This window comes from Pteropus vampyrus, unplaced genomic scaffold (assembly GCF_000151845.1).
Source record: "Pteropus vampyrus isolate Shadow unplaced genomic scaffold, Pvam_2.0 Scaffold35, whole genome shotgun sequence".
Taxonomy (NCBI): Eukaryota; Metazoa; Chordata; class Mammalia; order Chiroptera; family Pteropodidae; genus Pteropus; species Pteropus vampyrus.
The window spans coordinates 1,610,210-1,622,607 of NW_011888816.1; the positions used below are offsets into that span (position 1 = coordinate 1,610,210).

The window sequence follows — 12,398 nt, forward strand, 5'->3', positions numbered from 1 at the left end:
TTTTTTCCCTAAAAGCTTCATTTATCATCTCGCGTCTTCATCCTTTCAGATGCTATTCTGCCAACATCTAAACAGTCTCATATTTCTCTAATTCCTCTCTTTGGGTTTTAGTTACCACCAACGGAAAAGACTAATTTATAATTGCCCGTTTACCATTCTCCGCTTGTCTTCAAAGCGTACTACCACCTCAAACTGACGGTAGTACTTCTCCAAAGCTATTTTATTTTCTAGGTTCCGCATTTAAGTAATTGCAGTAATGGTCAGTCACCCAGTTTGTTCAGATTAGAGAACTGACCATCTTTCTTGACGTCTCCCGCCTCACTTCCCACATCTCATTCATTATAGAATTCATTTCATTCATCATAGGCATTTTGCTGAGTGCTAGGAATTAACTTTTTTAGTCTTGTGAGGTTATAGACTTATTCCAAAGGCGTTGCCATTACCATATTTTGGGAACTCCTTTAAGAAGTATTTTCAGTTTCGTTAGTCATGATTTAGCCTTTTATTATCGTATTAAGACTTTTTCTCTATATGATTTAAAATTATCATTTAAAGTATCAAATCTAAAGTACCAAATTAAGGATTGCGGATGACCACCTTAGAGAATGGCTGTTTCAGATTCTGAAGCTGACTCAGAAAAGGAGTTTTAACTTCCTAAGATGATTTAAAAGGAATGATTCTTTAAAAAAAAAAAAAAAAAGGAACGATCCTTGTTTGGATATTTAAGTTCTGGTATATTTGTTAAAAATACTGTTTTTTTTAGTCATACCTAATGTAACACAGAAATTACAGAATTTCAAAATATAGTATTCAAGATACACTAAAAAACTATTCACAGGATAATTAAATTTTTTTTGGTATAACTCAGGAAGTACTCTGGAATTTTAGTGTTGAGTCATTTTTCAATATTTTACTATTCTATTTTACAGATGTGTAATAGGCTTTAGAAATTGGACTAAGTATACAGTCAACCTATTTCATACTCCTAAAAGTTTCTCTGAAAACTCCAAAGTTACTTGCTTACATATTTTCCCTTTTATATCCCCCTCTTATTGAATGCTGCAAGATACTCAGTTCATGATTTTCATGGGATTTCAAAATAAATAGGGATTTTCCATATTTAGGCTTACCTAAATTAAAGAGAAGTCAAAAAGTAATCTGAAAAATCACTTCAGTGTGGCTAAAACCATTACAAACTATATGTCAATCAAAATTTTTAGTGTTTGAAAATTAACTTACTATAAATCAATAAAAGGCAAAAGCTGAACATAGTGAAAACCATCTTTATTTTTATTGCCTTTTATTTTCAACAATGATTACTTAAAAAAAAAAAAGCCTTTATAAACTAATGGTTATTGAAAAGCCAAACCTTTCCAGCCCACTTCATGTTCTCTTTCAACCACTTCAGGGCAGAACAATGTTCCAAGCTATAAACCTGTTCCTTATTAACATTGACGGTCATGTGCTTAATGAAAAGCTTTGGATCTGATAAACGAGCAGCCATAATTAATCTTTCCACAGCAGCCTGATAATCATCCTTGCTCCGAGATTTGTTTTCTTCACATCTACAAAGTTAACAATTCACGAAGTCAGAACTCTAAAAAGCAGCTCTATAGTTTCAAAAGACAGTTGTTTTTATTGATTAGTACTAAGCTATGACAGTCTTTTCACTATATTCTTCTACCAGGGTTTTTCAAACTCTTTTGACCACACGTAGTAAGAAAGATGTTTTACACTGTGATCCGGTATACACCCTCATAATAAAAACAAAACTCTGACAAAACAACATGTACCCTTATGACAGTGTACTCTATTTTCTATTCTCATTTCTTCGTAACGTGGTTGGAACCTCGTAACTTGATTTCACCACACAAATGGGCTACGACCCGCAGTTTGAAAAACATCTAGAACTCAGCTAACAACCTCAATCTTTGTATTTTCGAAGTTAAAAATCACATAATTATTCATTATAATGCATAAAAATATTGAATTTAATTAAGTTTGGAGTTACTGACATTCATGTTTTACCCTGATATGGCCTATTTTTAATTATAAGCATATATTTAATATATAGTTAACATTTGGTAACAAATTATAGCTATAATTCTTTACTAATAATTTTGGTTATTTTTCTTCAGTCCTGATTTGAGGTACTTCACAAAGTACTAGAATTTGTTTTTCTAATACCTTTTATACTAGTCTCCAAATTTCATAAAATGCATGCCTTATGGCTGTTTTTCCTATGGGATCGGGAATGGGAAGTATTTAGAGACGTGGCTGTTATAGTAAACACTTTTTTGTTTGTCGTGTCCTCTCAGTACCTCGAGGGCCCAGCAGCAAGGCCGGAGGATGAGCCCACCTGCACTAACACCAGTGTCACCCATAGTGCTGGGCGTGAGGACTTCCACTTGGAACAGGAGCCAGTGGTCGGAGGAAAGATTGGTCAGGGGCCTTCTAGTACCTTCTGGCTTAGGAACTGGTGCCTGGAATCTGGTAGGCTGGGCCATGTGCCAACTATGTGCAGTTTTGGAAACTCTAAAGATAAATAAAATTCTCTCTCATGGAGATTAATGTAACAAGATGGGGCTCATAATAGAGAAAACAATATTGGTGTGGACAGAAATCAGAGATCTAGGCACGTCACTAGTTATGCACCGAGGTCACAAATACCACCAATTGAACAATGAATACAGAGGCTGCATGTGTGTGGAAAATGGAAAGCTAAGAGAAAACCAAACCCTCATTAGGATGATAGGGATCCTTGATGCCTCAGCCACTGTACTGCACAGTGGTAAATAAGGGAGCCCTCAGAATAGAGCTATAATGAAAGAAAGCTAATTTTAGTTGGTTTTAAAAAGGTGGCCCTAAAACTATTTCCCAATTCTCCTCCCTTTAAGTATGAGCTGGATTAAATGACTCGTTTATCACAAGGAGTAAAGCAGAAATGACAGTGCAACTTTGGTCACTAGGGTGTCAGATGATAATTCTCTGTGGGTCTCTTGCATTTTTGGAAATTTTGGATTTCAGGATGTTTATGGAGTGGACAGTGTTGAAAGAGTCTGGAGCAGAGAGCAGCTGTGTTTTCAGCCTCACAAGGCAGAGACAGTGTATTCCTGCAGAGCCATGGGGCAGGCACGCTTATTTCTCAGTATGGGAGATTCTGGTTCCTAAAGTTCAGGATTCCTCTCCTGTGACAGAACCCACTGCATGTGCAGGTATCCTCTGGGCCCATATGTGGGACTTGGGAGCAAGAGGAAGAGATACAAATATGCAGATAATCCTGCTGCTTGCTATACCATGAGTAATAAAGTCCTATTCCCAACCCAGGGGCCTGATGTCTTGTGCTAGGACCCATGAAACTGGCATGCTGACTTGTAGCCAGCAAATAGGGTAAAATCTCAGAGCCTTCAGTTCTTGATACAGGTCACAAAGGCACTATAGCTTCCTCCTGCTTTTTCTCTCCTGGAGTGCTTACTCTGAGAGCAGTTAGCTGTTATATTATGGAGACACTCTAGAAACCCATGGAAGGGCCCTTGTGGAGAGGAACTGAGGCTTCCTGCCAATAGCCATGTGAGTGAGCCATCCAGTAAACGGATCCTTCAGCACCAGTCAAGCCATCAGGTAGGTGACTGCAGCTCCTGACCACATCCTGACTCCAACTATGTGACAGACCCTGAGCCAGAACCATTCTGCTCAGCTACTCCAATATTCCTGACCCACAGAAACAAATAATATATTTGCAGTTTTAAGCCACTAAGTTTTGGAATAATTTATATACAGTAATAGATAACTGATAGAATATTCAATCTGAGGATCTGGTTTGTAACACCAGTAAACTGAAGCAAAATTCTTGTCAAGAAGCTCTAAAACAGGAGTCCCATGAGATCTTCATAATTCAAGTTTGCTGGATAAGGCTGACAGGAAATTGGAGTGCTGTAAGCCTAAATTCTGGAACCTGGAAAAAATTATTTGAAGGGATCTATTCTGGTTCAACAGCTACATTATAATATTTATGCATTTACTGCAACATTTTAAAATATGGAAACTAGGCTAATGGGTTTATTTTCAACAGGATTCTTTTTTTTTTTTTTTTAGTTGTATTTATGCCTACAGCACCTGGTCTTCTTAGGTGGTCTCTCACCCAATTACTAACCAGGCCCGACCCTGTTTAGCTTCCGAGATCAGACACTGGGCTTGTTCAGGGTGGCATGGCCACAGACCATGGACCGTGGCTCCACTGGGGTGTGAACCCAGGAACTTCTGCGTGTAAAGCAGACATGCTAACCACTACACTATAAAACCATGTCCTTAACAGGATTCTTGACTGAACTTAATAAATTATCACATATTTCCCTTTTAGACCTGGTTCTGTATTGATCAAAAAGATAAATAACTTTTAGGTACCTATCTAAAAGCTATCAGTACATGAAAAAGATTGATACCTAAAGAGGACCCATTTCTTTGAACATCTAACAGTATCTTTGAAATTGTTAAAGTTTTTGTTGAATGCTACTAATTTGGTTTTAAGTCTCAAATAGGTCACATCCTTTCTCTATTTAAATGTTACCAAAGTGTGTAAATACACAATATGCAATTATATAAGCGTATATATATAAGCACACATAGAAACATACACAAACAAAAATATATAAATATATATAACATTTACATTCTAGGGCAGGTGTAGGAAGCCACGATCTGCTTTCAGGATGCAATTAGAAGTTATACCAACCAACCTTTTCAAAACTATCTGCAGCATCTGTGTAGAAGTACCAGGACTCTGAATACTACTAGCGTTAGATACCAGGAAGATTTCAATAGCTAAAAGCATTTCAATCTCAGATAAATAAGAAGGAATCAGTAGAAGTTTTCGGTATAAATTTCCCTCTAATGGTGGGTAGCAACCCAATGAAAGAGCACCTGAAAAATCAAATAATAGATCAAACTTTACTAAAACGTCAATAGGTGAAAAACCTAGATTTCCAAAATATCCATAGGCAATAATTACATTAATGTGAATTACATTAATTCACATTAATTCACATTTACATTAATAATTACATTAATGTGAATTAGTCTTCACATTAGAAGCAGATATATTACATGAATTATGTGGTAGTGAGGTTATCCTAGTACATGTGAAATTATTCTTTGTAAAATGTTTTTGAAACATTAAATATGAAGTAGAAATATGTTAAACTCTCTGAAAAATGATTTTTGAGCCTCATTGTGGCAACTACGCATTTATTTCAAGCCACAGTCAGTGCAACATACTTTTGGAATAATTAAAAAACCAGAATAGTATACAGGCAATATTATATTGTTATCTTTTACTAAAACCAACTTAACTCTGTATGTACAATTTGCTTAAAATGTTTTAAGATAAATTTAAGAAATCTTTCCAATATGGATGATGATGGCTAATCTTTGAGGATGTACTATATGCCAGGTACCTGTGCTAAACATGTAGGTTTTATCTAATTTTAATTCCCATATTATAGATGAGGGGCTTTGGGTAAAGCACCCTGACCTTCTGACTCCAGATTTTGGATTTCTAACCACTAGGTAGTCCCAACTCTAAACAGTGTTCTAATGATATGTTGAATGTCAACACTGTCAGGAAATGAGATGTTCTGAAGACTGATCAGTTACTGTAAATTACTCATTTCTTTTTATAATTCAGGTACATTAAACCCTCTCTTCACCTACCACCCCCAAATACTCTTTACTTATAATTTTACTTGCATTTCTAATCACTAGGTAGTCCAGGTCACTTCCAGGACTAACAAACTATTGACTCATTGACTTTCCTAGCTGCTGGTAGGTATAATTTACATGCATTCATGTTTTACTTTTCTGACCAGAAGAGGAAAACAAAAAATAACAAATTAAGTAGAAATTTACTAAATTCACTAAAAATTTACTCCCCCCCCCTCTAAAATCAAATATGAAAAGAAAAATACTCCTACTTGATTTTAGTGGAGGAAGTAATGGGAAGACATACTAATAACATCTCCCCTTCCTGCCTTTTTAGCTCTGAGAGAAAAGTAGTATTTTTAGGACAAGAGAGAACAAATCAGGAGCGTCAGGAAGGCAACTTTACTGTCTCTGGACAATTTTTGTCTGATTAGTTTGGGAACAAAAGCAAAGCAGAGTCATCAAGAAAGTGAAAGACAACTCACTGAATGGAAAACATATTCGAAATTCATGTAGGATCATGAAATTCACAGGACTTGTATCTAGAGTGTGTATGTGTATATATGTATGCACATATGTGTGTACATGTGTACATGTGTATACACACACACTCTTACAACTCAACAAGAAAAACCCAATTTAAAATGTGCAAAAAAATGGGTAAAGGATTTAACAGAGATTTCTTCACAGAAGATTCACAAATGACCAATAAGGAAAAGATGCTCAACATCATTAGTCATTAGAAGCATGCAAATCAAAACTATAATGAGGTATCACTTTATATCCACTAGGAAGGCTAAAGTAAAAAACACAGTAACAAGTATTGGTGATGATGTGAAGAAATTGGCAATCCCATACTTGGCTGGTGAGAATGTAAATATAAAATGGTGCAGCTTCTTTGGAAGATAGATTGGCAGTTCTTCAAAATGCTAAACATAGATTTACCATAAGAGCCAGCAGTTCTGCTCTCAAGAGAAATGAAAATGTGGGTCCACACAAAAACTTGCATGTAAATGTTTACAGCAGTGTTATTTATAAAGCCCTAAAGTGGAAACAAATCAAATGTCTATCTACTGATGGATAAACAAATTCCATCCAATGGAATATTATTCAGCAATAAAAAGGAATGAAATGTTGATATGTGCTACAACAGGAACCTTGAAATTATGCTCAGTCTAAGAAGCCAGTTGCAAAAACTACATATTGCATGATTCCATTTATGAGAAATGCCCAGAATAGGCAAATGCACAGGAACGGAGTTAGATCAGTTGTTGCCTGGCGCTGGGTCTGGCGGGAAACATCCAGGGAATGGGGAATGAATGCTAATGTGTTTAGGGTTTCTTCTGGAGGTGTGGGACATGTTCCAAAATTAGACTGTGGTGATGGCTGCACAACTCTTGGATATAACAACTACTGCACTGTACACTTTAAATGGGTGAATTTTATGGAATGTGAAATTATCTCAATAACTGTAAAGATATATTTAAAAAAAAGCAAAACAAAGGCATGGGCACCACAGCCCTACCGGTACTAGTGGATGTGATCGCCATGGTGCTCCCTCATCCTCGGGGGAGACAATCTAAGACTCCCTGTGGATGTCTGGCACGGCGGACAGTGCTAAACCCTATACATACCATGTTTTTTCCTATACATACAGATGCTTTCCAGCTTCTCTTTGGCATGTCTGAATTGCCAGCATCACTACTCTCGCGCTCTGAGATGATTATGAAGTACGATGAGGGTTACTTGAATATGAGCACTGTGATACAGTGATAGTCGATCTGACAACAGGGACGGCTGTGATTATCAGTGATTATCGGGCAGGGGGTATCTACTGTGTGGATATGCTGGTCAAAGGGATGACTCTCATCCCTGGCAGGACAAAGCAGGTTTTACCACGCTACTCAAAATAGAGGGCAAATCAAACCTTACGAATTATTTCTGGAATTTTCCATTTAATACTTTGGACCACAGTCAACTGCAGGTAACACACTGCGGAAAGTGACACCATGGATGAGGGGGGCCTACTGTATAAGGCATTGGAAGGCTTTTCTAGCCAGTGTTAAGCTGTGTGTGAAGATAAATCTAAAGAGAGTTCCAATGATATTTCAAATGTCAACACTGTCAAGAAATGAGATGTTCTGAAAACTGATCAGAAGCTATAAATCACTCATTTCATTTTATAATTCAGGTACATTAAACCCTCCCTGCCCCCCAAATACTCTTTACTTATAACTTCACTTACATAAGTCCCGGGAGTTTCACTGCATATAAAATTAGGCATAGATGTGTTTAGATAAGGTGAAAGTGCTAATAACAAAGGTACTGACTTGTACCTAGACATTAACAGATTGCTAAAAAAAACCCTTTAAAAATAAATTCTTATTAGGGTTGGAAAAACCTTGGGGGAAGAAGAGTGACTGCTAATGGAGATGGGGTTTCTGAAAATGTTCTAAATTGATTATGTGATGGTTGTGCAACTGTAAATACACTAAAACCATTGAATTATATGTGTTAAGTGGGTGAACTGTATATCCACATGGTATTTGAATTATATCTCCATAAAGCTTATTACATATCTTATTAAAATTTTTAAAAATACATGATTAAGTTTAGCTGATTTAATATAAAATTTTCTTTCCAACTAAAAAATAGAAAGGTTCATATAAATCTCATTTAAATGTTTTCAAGCTTATATTTTGTTCCTGTAGCATACAATACCTTCTGATGGCATTTTCCTCAAATTGAACAATTATTTGGAAATAAATAACCCCATTTATATTAAAATCAAGAAGTTATAGCAGATAGTATGTATATACTTTGTGTGTGATTTCTAGCAGTCTTCAGGGAAATAGTATGAGTTGAAACATAAACACAAAATTGAAATGAGGTGCTATAAACAAACAGTTCTACTTTTCCTCTAAATTTCTGATTGTCCTTTTAAAAAAAATACTGCTTTCAAAACTTTATTGTCACTTAAGATAAATACATTTTACATAATGACCTTGTATACATTTATAAAATGAAATGAAAATTTTATCAAATAATACTTAACCTTACTACCTGTAATGCACACTAATACGTATTTTCCCATTTCATTGGGAAAAAAGTTACCACCTGCTAACCTGATCACAGCTGGTAGTGTGAAAAACACTTCCAAGTTCAGAGAGGTTTTGTGCAGGGAGGGGTAGCTGGGATGTTTGACACATTTGGCACAGTGGTGACACAGTAGGTACTTAAGTGTTTGTTATACAAATGACAGTGATAGAAATGGAAATTTATGACAAATTGCTGCAGGAAGGCAGAAAAGGATTGTTTTCTAGATCTAGACTCTACCTGGAATTACTTTCTAATTAAAGTACCTGTGAGACGGCTGGGTTAGAGAAAGCATTAGTTTTCCTGGCTTACTGGTTTGACAGAAATAGCTGTAAATAGATTAACAGAGTTCTATTTGAAAAACTGTTATGTATCATGTTCACTGTAATGGCACGCTCTGTACTTCCTATATGGCCTGCTATAGAATACTCCAAATTATAAAGATCAGGAATATAGCAGGAATAAATAAAATATGCAAATATTCCTTAAACTTCATTCTACCCAATTGTTTTACTTCTACATATTTATAAGATATGCCAAACTGGTTCTGTCATTTACTTCCTCTGTGCACCCTCCAGTGGACATATTAATGTGCAAAGAAATAAAAATACGGTAATTAGAAACAAGAGAAATAATAGGTGTCAAAAGAGAGGACAGATCTGTTTAGACCACTATCTTTGAATGTGTATCAACTGCTCTTTACATATTTAAATGTCTTGTTGTAAATATTATACAAGGATTCAGTGTTAGCAAATCAAAGTCAAAACCAATATACCAAATTAAAAAATTTTAAATGTAACTTACTTTTGTAGTGGGCTCTGGCTTTGAGCCATAAACAACTCCTTCCTAAAGAAGTAATTAATCTTCTAAGAAAGGAAAAATCAATAGGGATGCTCTTTGAAATCATAAATTCTGCTACGGAGGATGACATACCAAGACTGTTGCTTTCTATACAGGCATCTAGGAGTTTATTAAAAAGAAGGCTATACTGTGAGACCTCCACAGTTTCTGAAAAGAAAAAAATAATTGATATAATGAAATTGCTCTACCTTAGCCTCTCAAACTTCTCTTACTACTTTTCTTTCCCCTCTGCTACCCTTGGCACTTTCCTACCCACTGCAGGTGTCACATCACTAAAATGCAGTCATCTTACATATTCTCTAAGAAAAACAAAAATGCCTTCAACAAAAGTATAACCATTCATTTACTTTGTAATGAATATGAAAGGAAGCTTGACAATGATTGCAGAGGCTGCACTGACACCTGTCTGTGATCCCCTCATGTGACTGCATCTGTGGTGTCTCAAATGAATGACTGCACGGTTCTGTTTGCAGTCTATCTACAGTTCGGACCTCAGATGTCTATTTCCCATAATTAAAAATAAATCATCCCCTTATAAATATTCACTCGCAAATGAAAAAAAATCCTTTATTTCTATTCCTTTCGATTCTTCACTTAAAAGAAAGTGAAGTCACTTTGGAGATTCCCAAGTCTTTTATTCCCTGTATCCAGCCAGTTAGATCTATGACCTAGACTCTAAGTCCTCATCACCTTAGGATCTTTTAGGGGTTCAGGCTTTATCAGGAAATTAATCTTCTCACCTTTATGTCTCTTCCTAAACATTACCATCAGAGGGACTTTCCTAAAACAGCAACTTTGATAAAGCACTGAGGGGAGGCCCTTGGGTTAATGTTTTCATTGTATGTTAACCCACCACTCAGCTCATTTCTGACCCAAAGCCTTCACTCCTTACCCTTAACATGGACTTCCTCTTCCTGTACATATATGATCTGAGCTTTAGCATTCAAGAGCACTATCTATCATTGCCCACACTGATGTTCTTTCTTTGAACTTGCCATCTGCTTAATTTCCTCTATTTATTCCATGTTTACCTATGTTCTAAGGTAATAGAAACTAAGTTCTATATTTGTTAAATGATACAAAAAAGTATTCTTCATTATTCCAATGCAATGAATTCTTTTAAGATATGATGCTTGCTAGGAGCACTTAATATATTATTCGCTGAAGATCTGACAGACCTAGGGAAGGGGGAATGATGAAAAGGCTTCTGTTAGGAACTGCTGACAAACCACTCCAAAATAAGCATCTCTGATTTTTTTTTTTTTCCAATCCTCAGGAAAGCATATTCAATTTGCAGAGAACACATTTCACAGAAAACAACTTCATTAAAAATATATGCTGGAATATAAAAGTCAACCAAAACAGGTGGAGAACTGTTTCTTAAAACAGTTAAATACCAGATGGGCAAAGGATAATTAAGCTAGACTTTTAAATAACATACCTTGAGAATTTTGAAAACCTGGTAGATTTTGCAAAACTTCAAATGTCTGTCTGTAAAGGCTCTTGGCTAAGATTTCATGTGCAATTGTACAGAGCAGATTATGTCGATTGAGAACATCCAATCTATCACAAGGCCACAGTGGTGTATTGATTATCCATTCTGACTCTTTCAAAAAGAAAAAAGTAATAATTTACACTGAAAATTTTATTCGGTATAATCACAATTAATGTTTTTAAATATCTTTTGGAAAGTGACGAAACTTAAATCTATGTACTCAGAAAAGACAACCATAGCTCAAATTTATTACAAACAACTTACATAGTGATGATCATGACCATCCTATTATACTTATTTTTTAATTCTTCATTTTTCTTTTTTAACTTCTATTCAACATTTTATATTTTTTAATTTTTCCTCCCTCCCCCACCCCTCTGGTAACCACTAGTCCATTATCCATGTCCATGAGTCTGTTTGTCCTGTTCATTTGTTGCTTTTAGGTTTATATCCCACATGTGATTTTCAACCTTTTCTGTCTGTAATTCTTCATTTTTCTAAGAGTACTAATCAGTTATTGATTCTGAAGTTAAAGTTTATTTTTATATGACAAAATGTTCAGTTATAATGAATATCTGTAATAATGTAAAATATTTGTGTGGACATAGTTTAATTTTGGTATCGGAGAATAGCTTATCTCAAGTTTAAAAACAATTTTTATTTTAAAATATTTGATACATACAGAATACCTCAATTATGTAAGTTATAAAAGCATAATAATAAAATGAACTCTTATATACCCATCACATAGCTTAAAAAAAGAATATTATGAATCATGCTGAAGTTCCTTGGTTCTGCTCAGATTTTCTCATTGAGAACAATAGGAGACTAGTACAGAACACTGAGGTACTAAAATGTTAGAAATGTGAATATTTTCTCATTTACCTAATTTCCTCAATCATCATACATACAATGAGACACAGGATGAAGCATTGCTATTTAACACTCGAAGAACACTTCTGTGTTCTTTTTCAACTGGACTAAATGAAGGAGCCATGTAATCTTTTTCTTCTGTGGCCTTCCCAGCACAGTGAATAAAAAAGGTATTAAAGAAAGATTTTATAATTCAAGTATACGATGCTAAAATAAAGCCTTAAGTATCTAGTATAAAATTTTAAAACAGGAAATTGTTTTTAAATCACTAGAGCCCATGTGATTGACTTGATTTATACTATGTGCTAGGCAATGTTTTACAAATAGTGCTCTACGAATATTAACTCATTTAGACAAAAACCTTCATTAGTCTAAA

At 35.2% G+C, this 12,398-nt stretch overlaps 1 protein-coding gene across 1 annotated transcript in view; it reads right to left on the reverse strand.

Moving 5' to 3' along the window:
• Positions 1-1,345: 1,345 nt before the first annotated feature.
• TOPAZ1 (testis and ovary specific PAZ domain containing 1) overlaps positions 1,346-12,398 on the reverse strand; it is a 63,331-nt gene continuing 52,278 nt past the window's right edge. Inside the window, 4 exon segments of the mRNA XM_011357481.1 lie at positions 1,346-1,565; positions 4,737-4,920; positions 9,598-9,801; positions 11,096-11,260. Coding sequence (XP_011355783.1) covers positions 1,346-1,565; positions 4,737-4,920; positions 9,598-9,801; positions 11,096-11,260 — 773 coding nt within the window.